At 37.5% G+C, this 27,055-nt stretch overlaps 1 protein-coding gene and 1 long non-coding RNA gene across 17 annotated transcripts in view; one reads left to right on the top strand and one right to left on the bottom strand.

Annotated features, from left to right (window-relative positions):
- The window catches only part of DLG2 (discs large MAGUK scaffold protein 2), a 1,590,913-nt gene that overhangs the window by 619,767 nt on the left and 944,091 nt on the right, over positions 1 to 27,055 (bottom strand). For all 14 annotated transcript variants that reach the window (XM_072610680.1, XM_072610682.1, XM_072610692.1 and 11 more), the window contains one exon: positions 1,689 to 1,844. In XM_072610680.1, coding sequence (XP_072466781.1) covers positions 1,689 to 1,844 — 156 coding nt within the window. The remainder of the gene's footprint in view (positions 1 to 1,688; positions 1,845 to 27,055) is intronic.
- The window catches only part of LOC140505080 (uncharacterized), a 33,254-nt gene continuing 10,289 nt past the window's right edge, over positions 4,091 to 27,055 (top strand). The window contains exons 1-3 of one of the 3 annotated variants that reach the window (XR_011967344.1): positions 4,107 to 4,190; positions 8,277 to 8,324; positions 11,681 to 11,951. This is a non-coding gene — a long non-coding RNA (uncharacterized lncRNA). Of the gene's footprint in view, positions 4,191 to 8,276; positions 8,325 to 11,600; positions 11,952 to 27,055 lie in introns of all 3 variants that reach the window. The other 2 variants (XR_011967343.1, XR_011967342.1) reach the window with 2 other exon arrangements.

Here is a 27,055-nt window from a genome sequence, read left to right as displayed (position 1 = left end):
TTGACAATATGTGCTAGAGCAAATGACTTGATAAGATGGGAAAAAAGCACTCAAGTATGAAGAGGGTTATTAACAGTATGCTTGCAGCTCTGCTGGTACAAAGATCCATTATAATGTATCAGCTCCAGACACTGAATAACTCAGAAGGACCTATTTATACACACTAGATTATTAGGAGATTATATTATTATTATTGGATACTACAGAAAGGAAGGGTAATAAACTTATTTGCATTATAAGGTGGCAAAATAACTCCCATTATTTGAACTTAATGCTCCTTATCTTTTTAAGGAAAAATAATGACACATGATTGCCACAGTGATACTCTGGTTGAATCACCATACCATAATAGTATAAATTGTTGCTGTAGCTCAGCTGTTTCAGTTATATCCTGTTCTTTGTGACTCTATTTGGGGTTTTCTTAGCAAAGATATTGGAGTGCTTTGCCATTTCCTTCTCTAACTCATTTTACAGATGAGACAACTGAGGTAAACCGGGTTTAGTGACCTGCCAAGGGTCACACAGCTAGTGTCTCAGGATGAATTTGAACTCAGGTCTTCCTGACTCCAGGCCCAGCATTCTATCCACTTCACCACCCAGCTGCCCTAATACAATATTGCATTATTTTTATTTTATATAAAATTATTTGCATTTATTCACACATTCATTTATTCAATAAAACATTTATTAAGCACCAACTACAGGCAAAATTCTTCCCTGGGCACTGGAGGAGATAAGAAACGTAGATAAGCTACAATCCATTTCCTTGAATAGCTTGCAATTTTTCAGTAGCAGGTAAGCACTGTTTCTTACAGGGGCAGTAATATGCCATTACATTCATGTACCACAATTTGTCTAGTCATTCCCCAATCGATGGACATCTAATCTAGTACAACACCCGGCTGCCTCTTGCACAATTTATAGAAGTCATTTTGAGAGTTTGTGTGATTATACATGGGCTAGAAATCTCTCTGAGAGTTTACATGCTTCCCAGTCCATACTAAATTGTTCTCATCTCTCTCAAGCAAAATTGTCTATTTATTTATTATGGATATGACCCTCAAACATCCTACTGTCCATTGCTGGAAAGACACTGAGTTAAAGAGAGAATTGGCCTTTAACATATTTGGGGAAGCGAGTGTCTGATGGTTTTAAAATTAAGACCATTTCTTGTATTTCTGGTGGAGAAAAGCACACAGACCACATGCTCTAGTATCTGTCAAATTTCTCTAGAAGTCTCTGAGCTCTTGTGTCTTTAAAAGGAAAAAAAGCAAAATAAATTTTTTTTTGGTAGAAAATAAGCTCCTTGAGGGGATGTAAAATTAAGAAATATTTGTTAAATTGAATGGCATCTATAATGCTGTAATTATACTCTGAAAAGCTCCTTTGTGACCAGATAATCAAACCAGAAAAGGCCACTGCTCCTAATTTCCCTAAACACAGAGGTAGCACCCCATAGTCACATTTCTATAAAGACTTTGTGAAAAAACAACAGTGAACTGAGGGGTATTATACACACTTCCCCCACCCTTCCACTGAGTTTTATTTTTATTCCTAACTTAACAGATATCAAATAAAAGGAACATTTCCATTTATGCCCTAGAACAGAAGGAGAGGGTTACACATGAGACTTGTTCTTGGGAAACTGATTCACACTAGAGGAGAGAGAAAAAGAACACAGACTGTACCTGGTGATCTCTGTATCCGGGAGGAGGCCCATGTGGTAGTGGGGGTAGGGAGATGTGAGGAGGAAGCTTTTGTCACACTCAACTGGAGAATAGTGCCGAGGAGAAGAAGGTTTCTCACATAGTTTGTTCACAGTGCTGTAAACTGGTTCAGGAGGCCTAGTGATAAAAGTAGAAAAGAACAAGTCCGTATGAACAGTTTAACAATATCCTATGGCCACCATCAACACCCAGTCTTCCTTTAAAGGGAAAGAAAAAGTTGGTGTGGTCGGGTAAAGATACAGTAAGCCTTGGGGTAGGGAGGACCCGAGTCCAAGCTCTCCCTCTGATACATACTAGCTGTACAACCGTGACTAAATCACTTCTCAGTGACTTGGGTGACTCTCTATCAGTGGAAGTCCAAGATTAGTTGTTGCTCTGCATTGGGTGGTGGTAGTGGGGAGTTTCTATACCAGGACTTCTTCCTACTTCTCAAACCATAGACCTCTCCAAAAGAAAATAGCAAAAATTCCTTTATCTTTTCAGTATTTCCTTCAGAAAACAAGTTCCTCCATTATGTACATTTCAGCTGACATTGGGACTCACTATGACATTCCACTTGCCCATAAATGTACAGTTTTAATTACACGATGAGGGAGGAAACTTGTAACTATAAATTAGAAAGATATCTAGGTAAAGCAAACGGGCCTGTTTAAACTAGAGAGGAGAGCTCTACGGAAGGAGACATGATGGCATTATTCAACCATCTGAAAGACTGCCAGAGAACGGCTAGGTTAGCTCACTGACTACAGCCTGGAGTCAGCAAAACTCATCTTCCTGAGTTCAAATCTATTGTCAGAGACTTAGTAGCTGTGTGGCCCTGGGCAAGTCACTTAACCCTGTTGCCTCAATTCCTCATCTGCAAAATGAGCTGGAGAAGAAAATGACAAATCTCTTCAGTATCTCTGTCAAGAAAATTCCAAATGGCTTTACAGAGGGTTGGACACAACTGAAAAATGACTTAACAATTAGAATATGTGGGAGTAGGATTAGATTTGTCTGCTTGCCCCTAGAGGGCCAAGCTGTAAGCCATAGGTGGAAGCCACAGAAAGGCAGAGATTTGGTTGGATAAAAACAAACAATTTCCTAACAATGATAACTGTCCAAAGGTGGGATATATTGTCTTGGGAGATAGTGAGTTTACTCTCCCTGGAGATTTTTAAGCAGGAACTAGATGATAATTTGTGAAGGATGTGAAAAATTAGAGAATTATATCTGTAGAGATAGAAGAGACTTCAGAGGTCATTCTGTCCAATATCTTCATTTTGTAGATGAGGAAACTGAGCCTCCCTCTCCCCCAAAGGTGAGCTGACTTGTCCAGATTCACACAGGTAGCAAATAGCAAGAGAAAGAAATTAATCCAGATCCCTTGTGTTACATTATAGGGACACTTTTTGTCCAGGTTGGACTGATCTGCCTCTGAGGGCTCTTCTAACTTGGAGATTATGTGATTTTTCTTGTTCTATTTATATTTCATTTACAGTAATACAAAAGATGGAGGTATATGGTAATAAAATTCAACAAATATCTTAAAGTGTGTATTATTATTGTGCATTGTGTTCAGTGCCTAGGATCCAAAGATAAAAAATTACACAATCCCTGACCTCAAGAAACTTGGAGTCAGGTAGGCAGATGTAGCTATCTGTGTATGTGTGTGCTTACACACACACACACACACACACACACACACACACACACACACACAGGAGAGGATGATACAAAGTAGAATGTTATTGGAACCAACAAAAGATCCAAATAGCTCTAGGGAAATGTTAGGAGGGAGAGATTATATTTAAGTCAGGGAAATAAGACAGGCTTTGTACAGGAGGCATTACTTAAGCTGTACTTTTACAAAATACATTTCAACAGGCAAACGCAAGATGGAGTGTGTTCAAGACATGCAAGAGGGCCTATGTAAATGTATGGAAATGCCAATGTGCTGGATGAGAGCAGGGATCTACTGAGTCATTTTTCCAAATCACAGAATCTCAGAGGTGGGACCATTGTTAGGGATTACCCATCACAGGTTCTTAAACTGGGGCACATGACTTTTAAAAAATTGATAATTGTTTTCCAATATACTTGGTTTCCTTGGGAATCCTGTGAATTTTGTTTAATACAAATATTGCCAAGAAAGAATTCACAATCTTCATCAGACTGCCAAAAGGGTACATGATACAAAAAAAGGTTAAAAACTTCTGAATTCCAAGCCAACCACTTCATTTTGTGGAGAAGAAGGCTGAGATCTAGTGAGGGGAAGAGCTTTAAGCAAAGTCACTCACTGAATGGGAGGTTGAATTAGGACCAGAACCTAGATCTTCTAATTCCTATTCCAGAGCTCTGTTCATTACATTGTGACATCTCCTATCAAAATTCCAGACCAGTTCAAAATGTGCTTTTTAGACATCAGCTTAAAAATATAGGAAGAGTATGATTTGAAGGGTATAAGAATGCTCCAACCAGTAGGTAAGTTAATAAGCATTTACTAAAATATCTACTATGCATCAGACATTCTACAAATGCTGGGGATACAAACTGGGACACAGTTCAGGCACATCTGAATGAGAAGAGGAAGAAGGAAAAAATGTTGGAGTATTGGTTATTATTCAAAGAAGGCAGAACCAATTAGGGCAGCTGCATAGGGGAGCTGGGGAGGGGGGAGCATAAATAGAATAGATACTGAGATAGGGATGCAGAGATGCCTTTGAGCACAACAGGCACTTAGTACCTTAAATACATAAAGTACTTTAGTACCTTAAATACATAAAGAGGGAAACTGATCAATCTAATGGACTGATGGAAACTGAAAAGTCAGTCTAATGGATAGTTAGCTAAAAAATGCTTGTTGATTTATTATTTGCTTAGTACAGTGTCAGAAAATAGTAAGTGCTTGATAAATTCTTTATCTACTATCTATGTATCCACCATCTATCTATCATTATAATTTCATTATTATTTTTATGGTGTTCTGAAAATGTCTTTGGGCAAGTTACTGTTGCCACTGTTGTCATTAATATCATTATTATTAGCCAGACTTACAATTTCACTGGTATAAGGTTTTTCCGTGCTGAAACTTCCTCTGCTAATGCACATCAGAAATTCTTGTAACTCGCATAGTATTTTTTAAAATGAACTTTATTTTTTTCAGCAAACAAAAATGTGTCTCAATTCCAGACCTTCTGTCTTCAAGTCAGATTCTTTCCAGACATCAGGTTCTGATCATTAGTACAGCTAAAGGAGAGGTACAATGAGGAACCCTGAGACAGGTTTTAATTGTCACTTTCCCATTTTGGAGGCTGATTTCACTACTGACAGGAACCATATGTACAGGCCAAATTCAAAGACAGTAAGATGGGATAGAGAAATTCAGTCTTTATCAAGGAAGGCAGATCTTCTCACTCAAGGCTTGGGAACTCTTACCAGTTAATCTCAGTGGACTCAAAGTCCACTGAGTCTTACACAGGCAACGATTTGCAAGTCACAGTTGCCAACCAAAACAGTCAGTACTGGCTGAAAGAAAATGAGCTGCACAGCCATTCTTTGAAAACCTCTCCCCTAGCATTGAGAGGTGTTTCAGATGGAGGGAAGGGGATCTAACAGGCAATATCTGCCCAAAAGAATGAGGTTCCTGACTTTTGGCAAAGGTCTTATAGACTTTCATTCATAAAGCATTCCATAAAGCCAGTTCTCCCTGCTGGGAAGACTTGAGTTAGCTTTCTTCATGCTGCACTGGCAATGACAGTCCCAGAGAACAATGTGACCAAGTTTTCTAACTAAAGCATACCTTGGTTCTCACAGCAAATAATGTGAAAGGATTTCAATGATGCAGCCCCCATCAGAGAAGAGACAGACAGAAACAGGGAGGGGAGAGAAGGGGGAAGAAAGTGGAAGGGAGAGAGAAGAAAGATGACATGTAAAAGGAAGAAAGGAAGGAGGAAGAGAGGAGGAGCAAGGCCAGGAAAGAAGTAGAGCTAACTAAAAGGAATTAAAAAATCTACCAGATTTATGATGCATGATCTGGAGGCATGGCTCTAAGTGAGAGCCCTCATCCCCCTCCATGCCCCCTGTTCAGGGAATTATTGAGGAGTAGGATGAGGGAAATAAAAATTAATGTGTCCAATCTTTCATTCATGCCACAATTATCTACTGTGGTTGTTTGTTTGTCCTTCAGTTTTGAAGATGACCAATGATATCCCAGGGTGATGTTTGGATTTTCATGTAAACTGGATGTAGGTGAGGCATAATTGCACAAAGTCATCAGCCTCACTCTCTCTTCCGAAGTCATCAAAGTCCAGCGGCAGGATAGAAGTCACAATGACTGGCAATGCAGTTTATGACCTTGGCATCTTCAATGTCTAAACAAGATCTTAGAACTCCACAGTCCCTGCTTCAGCCACCTTCATAGCCATTGGAACAAAATATTCTCATCTGCCCATTCTGCTGGGGGAAGCCTTTATTTGCTTGGGGTAGACATCCTTCTAACTCACCAATGGGTTTGAAGCCTATTAGTTGCCCTTGACCTGGTTTAGCCTTTCTGCTGAGACAGTTTTACCAAGGTATAATTGCTTGGCATGTGGGCACGCTACAGCTTCTTGAGCTACAGGTGAGACTCATATACCAGGCAAACACCAAAAGTGGATGAGCAGCCCTGAAAAGGGTCCAGTAAGCCCTCACACCTCAGGGGCTAGTTCTCCTTTTCATTCCACCATACTGTTACTTTCATGTAAGTTAACTCTGACCTGAATCCAAAAGCTCTTCTTGTCCTGCATGGGGCACTAGAATAATTCAGGGAGGAAAAAAATACTCCTCTGATTCTGATTCTCCCCGCTCTTGTGCCCACCCTTTCACTTTATGCCCTGCCTCTCTCTCACCTTCCTTTTCCCTCTCTCCCTCTATACCCCATCTCTCTCCCCCTATCTCTCTCCTTCTCTTCTCTCTCTGTCTCAGTCTGTCTCTGTTTCTTGGTATTCTTCCCATTCCCTCCCCCCCCCACCTCAAAAGACAAATACATGCTGCCGAAAATTATGAGACATTCATCTCCTTCTCCCTTTGGAAACGTTTTAAGGAAACACTATTATTTCATACTCTGCAGATTTAGTAAATTTCCCATTTGGATCTGGCTGCACTAACTCAGGCTTCAGCTGGTGCCTCCAGTACCTTTGGCAGCAATGACTGCTGAGTTGTATAACACTCAGGATTTATGACTTGACTCCAATCAATTACTCACTGTCTCTTCTCTTATTAATCCAGAGATGTAGCACCTGATATCGCAGCCTCATTTTGGCCTGGCACACAGCTTTTCTTTCCTTCCCAATTGATTTTATTTTATTTATTCTTGCCCCCTTCTCCCACTCATTCCCCAGGGCCATAAGCTAAAGAGAACACATATCAAATCCAAACTCTATTTTCTAGATTGTGTGAGCACTGGATATCTCTGGGAGAAAAGATAAAAAAAAAACTTGCTAAAGTCCTCTTCTACAAACACAGGGATAATCAACCAATATTAAAGTCCAAAATGGATAGTTTTTCTCAGGTGAAATGAAAGTTCCTTATGTAGAGAATAGCTCATACTTAGAGTGTTCCAAAAGATTTAGTGCATTTTTAAGCTATCAAGCTACTTTAAAAACATTAAAATAGCACAAAACTTTTGAGATGCCTCATATGGCATTCAAAAAGTATTTACTTAGCTTAAGCTATGTGCTCAGCACTCTGCTAGGCACTGGGGATAGAAAGGCAAAAACTAAATAATCTTTATAATCAATCAATCAATAAACATTTATTAAGCACGTAGTATGTGCCAGGCACTGAAACAGTCTGTTCTTAAGGAGTTTACAATCTAATGGAGGAGGAAACATACAAAGAAATGCACACAGAGTAAGCTATATGCAGGATAAATAGGAGAAAATTAACCAAAGAAAGGCAATGGAATTTAAAAAAAGGAGAGGGGGAGTTGGGGAAGGCTTCCTTTAGAAGGTAGATTTTAGTTGGGACTTAAAGGAAGCTAGGGAGAGTTCAGTAATTGTAGCTAAAGAAGGAGAGCAATCTAGGCACACTGGACTGCCAGAGTAAATGCCCAGAACTGAGATGTGGAGCATCTAGTTCATGGAATAGCTAGGAGACATCACTGGATAGAAGAGTGTATGTTGAGGAATAAGGTATAAGATGATCAGAAAGGTAGAAGAGGGTAAGATTATGAAGGGCTTTTAATGCCAAACAGAGCATTTTGTATTTGTTTCTGGAGACAAAGGAAGCCACTGGAGTTTATTGAGTGGTGTGTGTGTGTGTGTGTGTGTGTGTGTGTGTGTGTGTGTGTGAGAGAGAGAGAGAGAGAGAGAGAGAGAGAGAGAGAGAGAGAGAGAGAGCACTTTAATGGAAGAATGGAGGATGGAGTGAAATAGGGAGAAGCTTGAAATTTGAAACTTCAAAGAAGAAATGTATGTTCTGTCAGAGAAATTAAATATATATATACATACATATCTATATATGTAAATACAATATATTGTGCTTTAAGGTTAGCAAAGCACTTGTCTCATGATCACATCTTCCTTTTAGGGGCAAATCTCTAAAAAATTAAATAGCTTGTTCTGGAACACACTTCTGGTAAGTACCGCAGATTCAATTCCTGATTTCCTCTCTGCAGGCTTAGTACTTTTTCAATCCCATCATACTAGGTCAGGCTAAACCAGGACATGGGACAGCATATATTTCTTCCTTTCTTTTTTTAAAAATAGTATCTTATTTTTTCCAATTACATGTAAACAAAAAATTTAACATTCATTTAAAAAAAATAAGCTCTAAATTTTCCATCTTCCTCATCTCCACCCTCCCTAAAACAGTAAGCAATTTGATACAGATTTTATATGTGTAATCATGTGAAATATTTTCCTATTAATCATGCTGTGAAAGAAGAAATAGAACAAAAGAAAAAAACACAGAAAGTGAAAATAGTATTCTTTAATTTGCATTTGAATTTTACCTGTTCTTTCTCTGCATATGGATAATATTTTTCATCATGAGTCCTTTGAAATTGTCTTAGATCACTATATTGATTAGAATCCTAAGTGTGGGAGGAGAGGAAGCAGAGCCAAGATGGGGTAGAAATAGGCAAAAACTCACCTGAACACTTCTTCTAACCCCTCTGAACACCTTTAAATAACGCTCCAAAACAAATTCTGGAGCAGAAGAATCCACAGGGTGAAACAATTTTCTAGCTCAGGACAACTTAGAAGGTCAGCAGAAAGAATCTGTTACACCAGAATGAAAATGAAGCACAAACCACTCCAGCACATATCTGGCCCCAGAAAACCAGGAACAGGCTTTAGGAGTGACTGAATCAGCAGCAGGGGCTGCTTCCAGAGCTCTCAGCCCACAGATGTTAAAGGGATCAAATAACTGGTCAGAAGGAGATTACAGGGGTCTCTTGGCTGGCACTGAGGTGGGACTCTGTTGCTTTGCCTGTAGTGGGATCTAAGTTACAGTCCTGGGTGGCAGGAAAAGGCAAGGAGAAGTACCAACACACCAGAGCTTGCACCAACAGTGGAGTGGGAACCCTCCTCACAATTTCAGGGCAGAAAACAGTGCTTGTATTCATTCACAGGAGGACAGGCCAAGAGAGTAGTAAACACACCTTTACTTAGATAATACCACCTTGGAAGAACTGAAAAGTTACAGGTCCCTAGATCTGTGTCTGAAAACAGCTGTCCAAAACCCCTGAAGCTTGGGACAGTGTGCCCTCCACCCTGGAAGCAGAACCCTACTTTAACAAATAGTTAAAAGTCAAATAATAGGTCAGGAAAATGAGCAAACAAAAGAAAAAATATTCTGACCATGGAAAATTACTATGATGACAAGGAAGATAAAAACACACACTCAGAAGACAAAAAAGTCAGAGCTTCTACATCCAAAGCCTCCAAGAAAAATCTGAATTTATCCCAGACCATGGAAGAGCTCAAAAAGGATTTTAAAAATCAAGTAAGAGAGATAGAGGACAAACTGAGAAGAGAAATGAGAGTGGTGGAAGAAAATCATGAAAAATAATGATCAACAGCTTGGTAAAGGAGGCTTAAAAAGTACTGAAGAAAATAACACCTTAAAAAATCGGAATAGGCCAAATGGTAAAAGAGGTACAAAAATCCAATGAGCAGAAGAATGCGTTGAAAAGTAGAACTGGCCAAATGGAAAAAAAGATATACAAAAATTACTGACAAGAAGAACTCCTTAAAAAGCAGAATTGGCCAAATGGAAAAAGATGCACAAAAATTCACTGAAAAAACTCATTAAAAGGTACAATCAGCCAAATGGGCAAAAAAGATGTACAAAGGATCACTGAAGAAATTAATTTCTAAAAAATTAGAGTTGAGCAGGTAGATTCTAATGTTTCTATGAGATATCAAGACAGTGTGAAATATCTCACTGGAAAAATGACTGACCTAGAAAATTGATGAGGAGAGAGTTCAAAAAGTATTGGACTTCCTGAAAGCTGTGATTAATAAAAGAGACTAGACATCATCTTTCAAGAAATTATCAAGGATAATCGCCCAGATAGTCTAGAAGCAGAAGGTAAAGTAAAATTCAAAGAATCTACCAATCACCTCCTGAAAGAGATCCCAAAATGAAAACTCACAGTAATATTATAGCTAAATTTCAGAACCCAGGCCAAGGAGAAAATGTTGCAAGCAGCCAGAAAGAAACAATTCAATTATGAATATACAGTCAGGATAACACAAGACTTAGCAGCTTCTACATTAAAGGATCAAAGGGTTTGGAATATGATATTTCAGAGGACAAAAGAACTAAGATTACAACTAAGAATCATATACCCAGGAATATTAAATATAATCCTTCAGGGGAAAAATGAATATTCATTGAAATTGGGGACTTTCAAGCATTCCTGATGAAAAGACCAGAGCTGAATAGAAAATGTGACTTTCAAGATTCAAGAGAAACATAAAAAGTTAGACAGGAAAGGAAAATCACAAGGGACTTAATAAGGTTAAACCATATTCCTACATGGGAAGATGATACTTTTAAATAGTAAGAATTTTCTCATTATTTGGGTCATTAGAATGTGTATAGATAGATAGATAGATAGATAGATAGATAGATAGATAGATAGATAGATAGATAGATAGATAGAAGACACAGGTATGAGTTGAATATGATGGGATGATATTGACAAAAAATAAAATTAAGAAGTGAGAAAGCAGAATGAAGTAGAAGAAAAGGAATGGGAGTGGTCACATATGGCTTCAAGGCCACATGTACCCCACCTCTAAACTAGATGCTCTCTGAGAAACTTGTAAAATTTTACATAGTAACAGCAATATTGTAAGATGATAAGCTGTGAATGACTTAGCTATTTTTATCAATGCAATGAGGCAAGACAATTCTGAAGGACTTATGATAAAAAATGCTTTCCATCTGCAGAGAAATAACTGATGGAGCCTGAATACAGATCAAAACATGCTTTTTGACTTTATTTTTCTTTGTTTTATTTTATTTTATTTTGATCTATGTTTTTATTTGCAACATGACTAGTATGGAAATATATTTTGCATGTCTACAAATATATAACTTTGATCAAATTGCTTATCTTCTCAATGAGGGGGGTGGGGAGGAAGGGAGAGAATTTGGAACTCAGTTTTAAAAATGAATGTTGAAAATTGTTTTTACATATAATTGGGGAAAATAAAATATTAACTTATAAAAAAGAATAGCTAAGTCATTCATAGTTGATGCAGCACATATGTAAAATATATGATGATATGAATATATTTATGATGTGATTGTTTGGTATGATAGAAAAACCCTGCTTTTGGGGTCAGAAACCATAAAGTTAGAGTCTAAAACCTTCCATTTCTGTTGTACAATTTGCAGCAAGTCATTTAATCTCACTGACCCTCAGTTTCTTCATTGGCAAAAGAGGCAATAATAATATTCTACAACTTCCACTGCAGAGTCACTGTGAGGACACTATCATGTAAACTGTGATAACGTACTAAAGACTGCCTACCAACAGAGACCTCCTTAAGTCTACCAAGCTAAGGAAACAAAAAAAATAACTTCATAAAACCACAAAATATAAATGTCAAATAGCTCTTACTTTTCAAAGTATATCAGTAAAAAGGACCAATGATTCATGGGAGACAATGTATAAGAAGAGAATCATTAACAGAAGATGCAGAATCAGAAATCTGTTCAACACGTGGCCAAAGAATGGGAAACAAGGTAACAGAATTATTCCTTTCAGTTTTGTGCTTATTGGCCTGAGCCCCTGTTCCTTGTGTTTATAAAAATGTGGAAGACAGTTGTGTAAGTTTATATTTGTCTATGGAAAGGAGAAAGAATACAGAGATTTACTGAAGTTGAATTACATAATCTCAGAACCAGAAAGGGTTCAGAGGTCATCTAGTTCAACTCAAACCTCTACATGAATTTCTTTACACATTCCCAGTAATTGATTATTACGTAATTTAGCAAACTACTTCTCTTTCAGAAAGTTCTAATTGTTGGAATTGTTAATTAATTGTTAGGCAAAAGGGAAATTTGGGCAAATCACTGAGACTTAGGACATAAATCGATATCATGATTAGAATATTCTTCAGAAAGGTTATACTTTATTGAAGAGGAACTGAATAGACGAAAAGATGGTCAAGCAGTATGCTGAAACACTACACAAACAAACCAAAATTCACCATCCAGCATAGCAAACTGCTGTAGAGAGCATTTGGATATGTTCAATTCTTCATGACACCTTTGGAATTTTCTTGGGAAAGACACTGAAGCAGTTTTCCATTTCATTCTCCAGCTCATTTTATAAATGAGGAACTAAGGCCAGCAGGTTTAAGTGACTTGCCCAGGGTCGCCCAGCTAGTAAGTATCTGAGGTCAGATTTGAACTCAGGAAGACTCATCTTCCTGACTTTAGGCTATGCATTCTATCCCCTGTGCCACCTAGCTGCCCCAAGAATCACCAGAGGGACAAATAAAAACAAAGTTGTAACGGGAGTAAACTACAGAGCACCTGGAAAAATGGACATTGATTAACAAGTTCAGGAAGCAGACTGTAAACTTATCGGGGCGGGGGGGGGGAGGATGGAAGGATGGGAACTTAAATTATGTGACTATGTGCTAGAATTCTTTTTCTGCCCAAAGTGGAGAAGCTGATAAATCTTGAATTTTATTGCCACTACTTTCATTCTTCAAAAGGTGGTAGAAATGACAAGAAACACTGCTCTTCTGAACCTGATTCTGACCAATGAGTTATAGCTGATTTCTGAAGCAGAAGTTAGAGGAATATTGATCAGAAATGACGGTTTCATCTTTGAATTCCTTATAGAGAAAGAAAGGAAAGTTTGACACACTTTAGACTTCAGGGAAGAAGATGTAAATGTGTTCAGAGGAATGTTAGGTAGGATTCAATGGTGTATGCTTCCATTATGCAAGTTGGCTACATTGAGATGGGAAGTACTCAAGCATGAAAATCTAATAGCAAATGTAAATGATACAAATAAAGAAGAAAGGAGGGAACTGGCTGGAGACCAGTATGGATGCGCAGGGAACTCATTAACTAAGTTAGATTTTTAAAGAACATATATACAAAACTGGCACTTATTTGAGGATAGATACAAAAGTCTGGCATGGTCCTATAAGAATAATATTAGGAAGAGCAAGACTTTAAAGAATAATGCAAAAGTTTTTTAATTAAAAAAACAATATTCTAGGCAAGAGGAAGGATAAAGACATAGTACTGATACTTGAAATTAACAGATGATAATATCACTCAATCAATATACATTTATTAATTGCCTACAATGTTTAGGCATTGTGCTAAGCTCAAAAGACAGTTCCTGCCCTCAAGGAGTTTATAATCTAACAGGAAAGAAAACATATAAGTATATGCAAAGAAAGCTATATATTGGACAAATAGACAACAATTAACAGAGAGAATGCACTGTAATTAAAAGGGGTTAGGACAGGCTTCCTGTAGAAGGTAGATTTTAGTTGGCACTTAAAGGAATCCATAATTGGTGCAGAGGAGAGAGAGCATTCCAGGCATGCTGGACAGCAAGAGAAAATACCTAGAACTGAGGTGTGGAGTATCTTGTTCATGGAACAGACAGGAGGTGTCACTGGATAGAACAGTATGTGTTGAGGAATAAAGTATAAGAAGACTAGAAAGGTAGGAGAGGGTGAGGTTATGAATGGTTTTGAATGATAGATGAGTATTTGGTATTCTTGAAGGTAATAGGAAACCACTGGAATTTAGTGAGTAGGGGGTGACATGATCAGACCTTCACTTTAGGAAAATCACTGAAGGCTAAGTGGAAGATGGATTACAATGGGGAGAAGCTTGAGGCAGAAAGATCTACTAGTGGGCTATTGCAATAATTCAGGTATGAGTCAATGAGGGCCTGCACTAGAGTGCTTGGAGTGTCAGAGGAAAGAAGGGGGCATATTCAAGAGATGTTACAAAGGTGAAATTGGCAGGCCTTGGCAACAAGTTGGATATGGGGTATGAGAAATAGTGAGGAATCCAGGATGATTCCTAGGTTGTGAACCTGAGGAACTGGGAGGTTGTTGCCTTCTGTGGTAACAGCGAAGGGAGGGGAGCTTTTAGGGTGAAAAATAATGAGTTCTGTTTAGGACATACTGAGTTTAAGATGTCTACAAACATTAAGTTTGAGGTGTCTGAGAAGAATTTGGAGATGTGAGACTGGAGGTTAGTAGAAAGATTGGGGCAGGAAAGGTAAATTAGAGAGTCATCAGCATAGAGGTGATAATTAAATCCATAGGAAATGATGAGATCATCAATTGAAGTAGTATAGAGGTAGAAGAAAAGAGGGTCTAGTATAGAACACTGAGTGACACATAGGGGCAAACTATCTAATGCTTATTTTACTCTTTTTTTCTACCAAAAATAATGCTCTTTGTCAAGGAAAAGGTAGAATCATAGTGATCAGAGAGGGATTCTGAAGGAAGTAATAGATGTGACATAGATGCCACTCTTATAGATCTTTGAATGAACGTGGTCATAGGAGATGTGCCATAGGACTAGGGAAGGGCAAATGTTTTGTGAATATACAAAACAAAGAAGAACGTGAAAATCTTTAAGCTATATATCAGTGAGGTTGACTTTGATTCCTGGCAAACATCAATTAATAATCAACCGATAAATATTTATTAAGTGTCCAGAATGTTGCAGTCACTGTGCTAAGTACTATCAACATAATATTAAAGAAGAGGCTGTCATTATTCAGCAACATCTGAATACAACCTTAATGGATGAAATGGAATGACATCAGATAAATAATAATTCAGATTCTGTAAAGGAAGTCACAGATTGTACTGAATTTTGACTAGAATTGAAATCATTTCCTTATTTAGGTCACAGCAGACACTATAGGTTTGCACAGTATAGCTCATTCTATATGCATTCTAATATTGTGTTCTTAGGGACTGGAATTCTTTAAATATCCAATCAGGCAATTCTCCCAAGCAAAGAGCATCCAAGGCCGTCTGACTACTACATGATGTCACACATGAAGCCTCTTTCAGAGCTTCCCGTCTACTGCCCAGAGGCATGGGAAGGACCTCCCTCACTGTCTGCATTCTGAGCAGCTCCTTGCAAGAGAAGCGGGACTTTGCTTCTCTACTGAGATTACAATGGATGAGTTTTAATTGGACTTTGGCTGACTCTCCAAAAGAAACAGAAGCTACCATCACTTCCTATTAGGACACTAAATTAGTATTGCATAGGAAGGAGATTCTCAAGGTTGTTCCTGAATTGCATTAAATTGTAGACCTAGGAATGAGGGGCCTTGTCTTCTCCATGATAAGCCTCCCAAGTTGAAATGGAGTGAATTTCCATAACTCTGAGGCTGTAGAGCTCACTTCTAATAGGGGACTGATTCCCCACTGGGAAATCCAGGAAGCAAAAAACACTGATTACATTGACATACCCTCTAATTAGGCTAATAAGTCAGTCATCTGAACGTTATTCTGCTCACTTACCTTCACTTAGTATCTGCTTGGCACATAGTAGTCACTTAATAAATGCCTGTTCAACTGAATTATTTAGTTTGCATACATATGACTTTGTAAACCTATCTGTAGAATTATCTTGACTTCCCTGGATATCTGTGTTGATGATTTCATATTATTAAGACAAAAAAGTACTGAGGGACTCAGTACAAGAGAGGGAACAACCTAATGAAGCTAGTTTAGTAGAGGCAGCTAAGGGGCTGACAACAAAGAAGGCTGAATCTGGAATCAGGAAGACCTGAGTCCTCACTTAGTCCACCACTAGCCGTGTGACCTTAACTCATTTAAACTTTCCCAGACTCAGTTTCCTCATCTGAAATATGGGAATAGTAACAGTATCTGCCTCAGAGGGGTGTCCTGAAAATCCAATGAGATCACGTATACGTAGTGCTTTGCAAACTCTAAAAGTTCTCCAAAAATGCTATTATTATTATTAATAGCAGTAGTTGTAGTCGTATAGTCATTATTTAGTGGAAAGAGCATTGGACCTAGAGCCAAGAGGGACCTATGTTCAAATACTGACTGACACTAACTAGGTAGGGAATCCTAAACCTCAACTTCCTTTTTTGTAAAGTGAGATTGGGGATAAAAAGAACAGGTTTTTTTGTTTTTTGTTTTTTTAGGGCAAAGATCTAACCTCATTTTAAGGGCAGAAATCTAATCTAAACCAATCTTCTTCAGGACAGAGATCTAATATCACAAAAGATAGAGGGAAAAGAAGGAAAGAAAAACAGAAGGAAAGTTCTCTTTGCTTCAACTGTCCAAGCACTGTGTGATTCTGGGTGTGTCCCTCTAGGCCAACTCCTTCTGATCCACTCTCCCTATCCTTTTCTACACCCCTTGCTTGTTTTGCTAAGTGATTGTGACTTTCCCCCAGAGAGATCTATAGGTCCCTTTCATTCTGGTTTGCCTCCCAGAAAATAAAACATCACTTATCCAGAAGCAGGCAGGCCATATATAGATAGTGTTATTAGCAAGGTTTATTTGCAAAGTAGGCAAAACAGAAAAGAATACACTCGTCAATTTAGATGCATCTATGCAGATTCTGTACTATGATGTTAAATGAATGATAATACAGATTTTGTGAAGGAAGGTATGGATTGTAGGGCAAGGAAATAAAAATTTTATATAGTGCCTACTAAGTTCCAGGCATTGTGCTAAACACTTTACGAAAATCTCATTTTATCTTTACCACAATCTGCAAAGTGGTGCTATTATAATCTTCACTTTACAGTTGAGGAAATTGAGTCAAACAGAAATTAACCCTTATCCAGTGTTACACAACTACATATCTGAGGCTGCATTTGGCCTCAGGCAGGAGAAGATTTGGCAACTGATTGGATGTGTGATGACTGGTTAAGAAAGAGCCAGAAAATCTGATGAAGCTCCCTGGCTGAAAGAATCAGTAGTTAGCATCCTAAGATGAGGTGTGATTACTAGTGATGACCCTGATAAGTGTACATTACTATCTAAATTACAATTCTCTGCAAAAAATGCAAAAAAATGCTCTGCCTTATACAGAGGAGGAGTTGAATAAATACTTGTTCAGTGTAATTAGTTCTGTTTTGTAGAATGAAATTTCACCATGAAAATGAGGTAAGAGAAAGGAAAGTGTCCCCTGACTTTCACAGAGGATGGTCATCTCCCCTTGCTTTCATAACACTTTGCCTGGGTATCTCCTTTGCACTTGTTTCACTTTCCCCTTGGGACAGGGTGTCTTAGGAGTTGCTTGAGAGCAGACTCAAGGCCTTATTTATTTTTGTATCCCTAAAGTCTAGAAAACCATAGATACCTCATAACTGTTTACTGAAAATGCGTTTTGCGAAAGAATTCGGTATAATAACTCCCAATTAGATTCTATTCTGAGGTTTGTAATAAATTGCTTTACTTATAATGGTTTTGTGAAATGGTTAGTCCAGATGAGACAATTTCTGTTTTCCTTTTTAAGGAAAAGAAGGTGAATCTCAGAAAGGCATTTGCCCAGGAATATACAGTTAAGAGACGTCAAATCAGGGACTCAAACACAGGTCTTCTAAAGCCAACCTCCACTGGTCTTTCTACTGCTTTGCATCTCATTGCCTTTCCTCTAGGGAATGCTAGAAAGTAAATGAAGAAGAATTAGTGTTTCCTTTCCTAATGAAGGACCAGAGCACTGTTTACAAATCAAATAGGAGACAGAAGTTTGTGGATATTAATCTGAATACTGAGGCTATGCAGTGATCTACTCCTACATTAGGCAAAAGTCTATATTTGTGATAAATGCAGCAAGTTAAAAAAAGCTTAAAAAAATTGATTCTCTCATCGAGTCAAAACCTATCTATCAATCTGTAAGATAGGTAAGGATATACAGAACAGGATGTGAGAGGAGATATAGGTTAGTTATAAGAGAATTTAAAGCCAAAAGACCATTGTGATAGTTTAGGCTTCATTTTTTACTAGTTGTGGATCTAGGGCAAGTTGTTTGCTCTCTTGGAATTTCTATTTCCTTACATTCAAAAAAAAAAAGAATAACCTTAGTACCAAGAAATGGTATGAAAGACATCACTGAGGACCTATTTGACAGCAAAGCAAATGGTTTAGTGAGAGTTAGAGACAGACATTAGAACAGATTGCAATAATATCTAAGGACCAAAGGAAGGCCTTAAATAATTTCGGTGAGTCTATCATGGGGAATTTTTGAAGAGATATTGAGCAGAATTACAAGCAATGAAAAACCATGCATAGATTGATATTTCTGCTGGTGAAGGGAGCAGTAATAGAGATGACATGAGGTACACTAAAGAAAAGGTAGAATATTGGCCCAAATACAGCACATTTATGAGAAATGATGAGCAGGCTAATTTCAGAAAAAACCTGGAAAGATATATATGAACTGATGAAAAATGAAGTGAGCAGAACCAGGAGAACATTGTATACAGTAACAGCAACATTATGTGATGATCAGCTGTAAATGACTTAGCTCTTCTCAGCAATACAACGATCCAAGACAATTCCAAAGGACTCATGATGAAAAATATTATCCACCTTTAAAGAAAGAACTCATGAATTTTGAAGCATATTATTTTCACTTTATGTTTTTCCTTTTGGTGTGTTTCTTCTTTCACAACATGATTAACATGGAGGTCAGAAGAAGATACAAGATCAGTCTCAAGGTCTTTCTGAAGAACTTTGGAATTGACTGTGTGACATGGGAGACTGGCAAAGGATCACGCAGTATGGAGTACCTGCATCAGAGAAGGTGCTGTGCTCTGTGATCAAAGCAGAATTGAAGTAGCTCAAAAGAAATGTGGGATGTTCAGATTTAGAGAATCCACTCCAAACATTAACATAGACTATTTATGTCTGATCTGTGGTACAGCAATATGCGTTTGTATAGTGGTCTGGTCAGCCACAGTCAGACATACTGTGACTTGATTCTAACATAGTGATATCATTTTGGTCCTCTTTGAGAATGAAGAACTAATATGGTAATATGGTTTGCTTGATTGAACAGATATAACCTATGTCAAATTGCTTACCGTCCTAGGGAGCATAGAGGTAAGGGAGGGAGAGAGAAAATTTGGAAGTAAAGAAAAAATTAAAAATGAATGTTAAAAATTATCTTCATGTATAATTGGGGAAAATAAAATATTATTTAAAAATTTTCAAAAAAGGAAGATATATATATACATATATATGTATATATGTATGCATACACACATTATCTATCTATCTATCTATCTATCTATCTATCTATCTATCTATCTATCAATCATAGAAGTTACTGGTAAATATGCATAACATAGGTAGAAATGTGGACCCTGACTCCTTAACCTACATTTTGTTCTTGTCCTAGATTGACATTTACATGCCAACCAAAGACTGTCTTGTCTTGAAGGGATTTATCATTCTAGACCCCACATAGTTCTTGTGTGTATGTGTGTGTTTAACCAGCCTCTGAAATAAGTGTTCAGGTACACACAATTTGGATTTTACAGGTGCTAAAAGGGCAGTTCATATCTCAAATCAGATCATTTCCTGAGACCAAAGATCTGAAACCTGCAACTGGGAAAGCCATCAAAAAATAGGCTCAATTTTGACTTGGGGTATTTTATTCACTTTTGTAGGATTTCTGGATAAGTACAGTAGCTCATAGCCCTTTCATGTACTAAAAGAATCACTCTGCCTCTGTCATAGAGAGGTTTTCAAATCACTCCATACCTGTGTATGGTAGTTGCAAATAGTAGCTGGTTCTAGAAAATATAGATATGTGAAAACTTCAAAATAATAGCATAAATTAGGGGTCATGAGATAAGAGAAATTCATATTTGATATGATATAACCAATAATAAAAGAAATGTAGCATTTACTAAAAAGCAGAACAATGGAAGCAACATGAGGGTTATAAATTACCCTGGGAACATGTGCCAGAGCTACACAGTATCGTTTGACATGCCCTTGTCCTTGTCCATGGTATTTACAGTACTTTGAATTCTCATAGATTCCCTCTCTTCCTTTAAGATACAAGTCCAGCACCATCTTCTATATGAAGCCTTACTTGAACTCTCTAACTTCTAGTGCACCCCCAAGTTATCTTGTATTAAACTACTTCATAATTATTTGCATTTACTTACTTTATATTTCTGCTGTATACTTGTGCTCACTGCCTTCTCCATTAGAATGTAAGTTCCTTGCAAAGAGGAACTGTTTGCTTTTTTTGCACCTGAAGTTTAGCACAATCCCTGCCATTTAGTAGGTTTTTAATAAATACTTGTTGATTCACTGAATTTACTACATTTGTATGCCCCTGCTACCCATCTTGCTCCTCTACCCATATGTATTCCAAGTCCTACACCTTTATGTCAAGCCCTGTGATAAAGCAAAAGTTAACAACATAGTTAAGTCTATTACAGAGACATTTTGACCAGGGAGAGACAAGCACATCAAAGAATCGATCTTCTGAGATTCATTGAGAGACCAAATTCCTGAATACCTCATTGGAGCCTGAGCAGCTTGGTACCTCTGACCATATCAAGGAAGCTAAGGATTATTCAGACATATTATTCAGAGATATTCAGAGAAAAGGAAACTTGTTTTTCTTGGAGAAAGGATGAGAGAGCCCAAAGAGGGAGAAGGCCAAAGGAATCAGAGAAAAAGGAACACTACAAGAGTTAAAAGAAAGCACAAAGATAACTATCTCTGCAGGGTTCCCTTCTGTGGATGATGGTGCTAAAATGTGATATCACAAAAATACAAAATATTAAAACACAATCCTCTCTCCTTAAGAGGCTAGAGAAGAGATTACTACTATTACTTTCATTTTTAATCTACAACACCTGAGCAAACTGAACTGCCAAATCTGAGGTTGGGCTGATCTTTATTTCAATTTTCTCACAAATCAATAAAGTAATCTTTGAAAGCTTTTAGCCTAATTAAACCATCTAAAATGGAATGCTAAGTTAACTGCATGAGTTAACACTATTTATTCAGCTAAGCACTTGTGAATGCCAATTTGGACACTTTTTGAATATAAGAATTACTTGGGAGTTGGGGGATGGATAGGGAGTGAATACCTTCCCTCACAGGAAGCTCAATTTGAATTCACATAGACTCTCCCCAGTGAAACAACTGTTCCAAATTAATTTTATCTTTATCAGCAGGAAGGAAACAGATTTGATGCTGATATAATTAAATGAATTTGCTTTCCTTCCCCTTGAAATGTTGTATTTCCTATTCAATGTCTGCCACTGAATATACTTATCCTTTTTAGAATATTAGAATATCCTAGAATGGTAAAGCTGAACAGAGGTTTGGAACCCAGTATGTCAAAGCTTAAAGGATCCACAGAATATAAAACGTTAGAAGTAGACAAAATGTTAGAGCACAAAATGTTACAATTCTAAGGAGCCATGGAAAATAGACAGATGTGGAAGGGATGTTAGGATGTTAGAGACAGAAAGGGACCACAGAACATAGGGAAATAGAAATAGAAGTACTGTTAAAACATAGAATCTGAGAGGTAGAAGGCATCATGAAATGTGGAAGGAGCTTCGAAAACAGCACGTATAATGTTAGAACAGAATATGAGGGATAGGAAGGACCTTAGAGATCCTCTAGTCTATTCATCCCATTTTAGAGATGAGGAAATTGAGATCCAAGAAGTAACAACTTGAACAAGGTTTACCCAGTTAGTGGCAGACCCAAGCTCTATGTCATGTTGGGAGGCACTGTGGATTTGCTACCAGAGGACCCAGTTTCAAATTCCACCTTTGCCAGTTATTACCTATATGTCTTTGGCAAGTTACTTAATTTTTATGAGTGTCCTTTTCCTCTTCTATAGAATGGGGGTCTAGCTGAACTCAGAGGTTTCTACCAGTTCTAAATCTATGGTCTTATTAATACACTTTTCCTGACTTGTAGGCTAGTATTTCTCTTCCTACAATATTATTCTACTTATTGAATGTTTATTTCTGTGAAATGCACTATTTATATAGATGGACAGTGTCATGTATGTGTATGTGTGTGTCTAGATAACATACACTGAGGGTGTCCTAACACTGTCCCATGACTTATGCATTTATATTTTAAAGTCAACACAACAATGCAGATTTTAATCCATTCGAAGAGGAGTACCAGGGATAAGCTGTAAACAGAAACTTCTATGGATATTAATGAAGTTTCTTGTGCCATCCTGCTTGCTAAACTTGTCCAAATGGCCTGGGCAAGAACATGAATCAAACAAAGGGCAGAGATAATTGGCAATGAAGCCAACCTAGGGGAGAGACCTGGTTGCCTGCTACAAGGATCTGTGGGAGGTCATGTTTTATTTACGATCCATACTAAAGAGTCTCTTCATCTGAAAGAAAGGAATAGCATCCCCAGGGAAATTTACAGCTGCCATTAACAATGGAACTGGAGAGGGAAGGGCAAAGAAAGAATTAAACTCTACCGAGGGGATTCAAAGTAAAAGATGAAGAGGAGAGGCAACTTGTAACATAATACATCCATGGAAAATAACCTGAAATGGACATCCAGCAGATGGGAGAAATCTAGGAACTACATATGCTGAAAGACAACTACAAAGGATGCTCAGGTAGCAAATTGCTGTGGGGTTTCAACCTAACTCAGACTGAATGAAAAGCTAATACTTTATATTAGGGCTATGGTCAGAGACTCAGGCCAGGAAGATGAAGGACTGGAATCTTCTTGTGGAGTATGTGTCAGAAATACCAAGTCAGTTTTATGTTACAAGTTGTAAATGGGGAGAAGACACAAACACAAACACACAATAAATTTAAAGCAACACACATTTGAATTCTTAGATCTAAGATAATAATAATAGCTCACGTTCTAAAGAAATTTATGTTATAAAACTCTTTCTCTCCCCCACCACAACCCTATGAGGTCTATAGGATAAACATTATTATCCTTATTTCATAGTTGACATAACTGAGTGTATTGTTAATGTATTTTTTCTTAATTCAAAGATTTTCCCCACTAATTAATAGGTCTATGTGACCTGATTAAATTACATGGAAGTCTAAGTCACATGTAGTGGGAGGAGCTTGCTGACCAGGTGGAACAGGAAGGGTGGAGCAGAGCTGAGAGGAAGTTGGTTAGACTAGTTAGAGCTGGAAGAGAGAGAGGAAGCAGACAGCTGGCTATGTGTGAGAGAATGGCATTTTGTTTGAGGGTGTTCATTTGTGGAAAGGCCTGATAATATATACAGACTTCTTGGCTACTACGTTGGATTTCTTTGTTACTATGATGGATTTGGCTTTCTGGCATTTGAATAAATGTTTTGGTTCTGTTTTCCATGTGGAGAGTTTGTTATATTTTGTGGTTTAGGACGGTGCTGGCATATTCATAGCTACCATAGGTAGTGTGAATATCGCATTGGTGATATCCTGAGTCTGGTTATTATATTGTTAACTAGCCATTATATCAAAAGTAAAAGAAATAACAATAAGACAGCTTTACTTGGAATTAGGTTTAGGTAAATTTAACATTATTCTTGCTAAACATTGTTCTTCACTTAATTAGAGAGTCGAACATTCAAAAGGGGCAGCTAGGTGACACAGTGGATAGAGCGTCAAGTCTGAAGTCAGGAAGATTCATCTTTGTGAATTTAAATCTGACAGCTACGTGTGTGAGCCTGGGAAAATAATTTAGTCCTGTTTTTGCCTAAGTTTCCTCATCTGTAAAGTGAGCTGGAGAAAGGAATGGCAAAACAGTCTAGTATATTTGGTAATAAAACCCTAAATGGGGTCACTAACATGACTGAACAATAAGTGGGATCATGAAAACTCAGATACAACTGAAATGACTGAACAAAAAACTGAAACTCAGTTTAAGTGAACTGCTCATGGTATTACTGGCAGGACAATGAGAACTCAAATCCATCATTCATTCAGTCATTTAAAAATTTATCATAATTCAGATTTTAATAAATTCAAGTGAGATTATTCAGAAAAAGTTGCACAAAGTCCATTCATAGCTTTTGACTCCACATTCAGTATCTTCTCCAGTTTACTAATACTGTCTCTGGAATCATAGGATAGTCTCAGTGACTAAACAATATTGTTCGTCAATCATTTGGGCCATGTCCTACTCTTTATGACTTCATTGAGGGTTTTCTTGGCACAGTTATTGGAATGGCTTGCCATTTCCTTATCCAGACTAGACAATAGAGAAGATGATTTTGAGTTCAGAGAAGAGTAGCCATCTGACTCAAGGAGAAAAGGGATTATTTTATAAATTGAAGTTTATCACTTAAATATATGGGTAAAGTTAAGTTAGATCAATCATTTAAAAAATGAGAACCCAGCAGAGAGGGGGAAGGAATTTTTAAGGTTATGAAGGGGGTTGATACTCATATTAATAGAAGGAAGCAAAAAAAAAATAGAATGAACACCATGAATTAAATAAAAGAGCAAGCTACCTTATACTAAATTCTGTTATACTTAGACTAGATATAGGGGTGGGGACTAGCCTTGTGGTGATTGGAATCAGAAACTCCCAGATGAGTAAACTCCCTGGATGGAAACAGATCAGAACCTTCTCCGTAATTATACTCTTACAGAGCTTCCTGTGACCCAGAGAAGTTAAGGGACTTGTCTTGGGTCACACTAACCATAACTAGTATACAGACTTGAACCATGCCTTGTTTATTCTCATTTATTCAGGAACATATACTAAACTGATATGAATTAACATGGAAATTGTGATGACAAAAGCAAGCAAACAAATAACCAGTTTCCCATTAATCACAGCTGACCAAAAGTAGTGTAAGGGGCATTGGGGGGTGGTGTCTTTCCTCACTAGAGGTCTTCAAAGAAAGTCTGGATAATCACTTTTTTTAGTGATATTAGGGAATGTATTCCTTTTATTCTTTTATAAATATAAGCTGGACTAAGTGATGCATTTCACTTCTGAGATTCTGTGATTCTGAGAAAATTCAAGCAGAGAATTCCTTAGGCATTTCAAGCTATTTGCCACATACAAAAAGTACATACTTTGGGAAATGACAGGAGTGGAAGGCTTCTGCCCTGATTATGGGTTCTACCATACTAAAGTCTCTACGATGACAGTTTAGACTTTCATGAAGCATCTCTTGGTGATGTCAGAGAGATCTCCATTAGCATGTTAAAATCAATCATTTCATCATTTCCCAGTTGATGAAAATAGATGGACTAAAAAGGCAAGTTACCATCTTTGTCATTTTACCCTCCACTGTAGACCAGGAATTTCAGGTCATAAGCACTCAATAATTCAATTCAATTCAGCAAACATTTATTAAGCACCTATTATGTGCAGGATATTGTGCTGAGTTCTGAGGATATATAATCAATGAAAAACATGTGTTATATGTGTACTATGTGCCATATACTGTGCTAGGTGCTACAGATATAAGTTTAAGGGATAAAAGAATGGATCAAAATTAAACAGTCTCAGCCTTCAAGAAGCTTACATAGTTCATATGCATAGATCATATATATCACATTAATTTCATATTTAAAATGATATATTGTATATAAACTAAAATGCTGAAATACTTTAGCTTCTAGGATAAGTGAAGTGAACTTGCTACTGAATAGGACATTAATTAATAACTCATGTTTACATAGCAACTTGCAGTCTAATGACTGCAGATCTAGTGACCTTTCCATTAGGCTGACACTGTCTCTCCAAACAGAAGATAATTGGTACTCTGACTCTGTAATATAATGTTTGGAAAGGCAGCATCATGTAATGAATGGCTTATTGGACCGAATGTGAAAAGACCTCAATTCAAAAAGGATCTTTCATCCTTGCTACAGTTTTAGTTTAGGGACAATTGGGGAATCACTTTAACCTCTCCAATCAGTTAAGCCTCTCCATCCTTTTCTTCATCTATAAAATTGGGATAATAATACTAGAATGACTTACTTCACAGAGTATAACAAAAACATTTGTAAGCTAGAAAATGCTAGGGAAAATTATAACAGCTTATTTTTGCTCATGAGTTTTTAACAATACATTGTCAAATCCATTTCTGCTTAAAACAACCCTGTGAGGTATACATATACCAGTTACAATAACTGTAAGTTAAATGACAAGCTTAGGCAGCTCTTAGTTGTGTAAGCATCATTTGAATCCAGGTTTTTCCCCTTTCTCTGTTCATGAGCCTTTCTTCACAGCATGTATGTTGCCTCTAAACTAAGTAGGAGTTAATCCCAGAATCTCCAAGCCAGAATGAACCTCAGGGGCCATTTAGGTCAACTCATACCTGGCAAAGAATCTCTTTGACAGCCAACCCAACAAGTGTTTCCTTAGCTTAATTTAGGGCACAGAGAAGCAGCATGACATAATTTCTTTGGAGACAGAAGATTTGGGGTACACACTGATTATGTGTCCTTGGGCAATCATTCAGTCATCAAATAATAATAGCACTAGCTAGCATTTAAATAGCATTTTAAGGTTCACAAAAGAATTTATAAAGATTTTTTCATCTTATCTACATGATAACCTTGCAAGGTAGGTGCTATTATTATTCCCATTTTGTAGATGAGAAAATTGAGGGAAATACAGGCTAAGTGATCTGTCCAGACTAAAAAAGCAAGTGTCTGAGGCAAGATTTGAACTCAGAACATCCTGACTCCATGTTCAGCTCTCCATTCACTGTACCACCTACCTGATTCAAATATCTATTAGATAACCAGTGTGCACAAAGCACTCCACTAGGAATTAGGGGAAAGACAAATTATAGCTAAGACAGAATCTCTTACTCCCACAGAGGACATAGTCTAGTAGCAGAACATGAGATCAATA

Source organism: Notamacropus eugenii, chromosome 5 (genome assembly GCF_028372415.1).
Source record: "Notamacropus eugenii isolate mMacEug1 chromosome 5, mMacEug1.pri_v2, whole genome shotgun sequence".
In the NCBI taxonomy this organism is placed as follows: Eukaryota; Metazoa; Chordata; class Mammalia; order Diprotodontia; family Macropodidae; genus Notamacropus; species Notamacropus eugenii.
The sequence above is the reverse complement of the archived record's forward strand: the minus strand, read 5'-3'. Positions and strand labels throughout refer to the sequence as shown.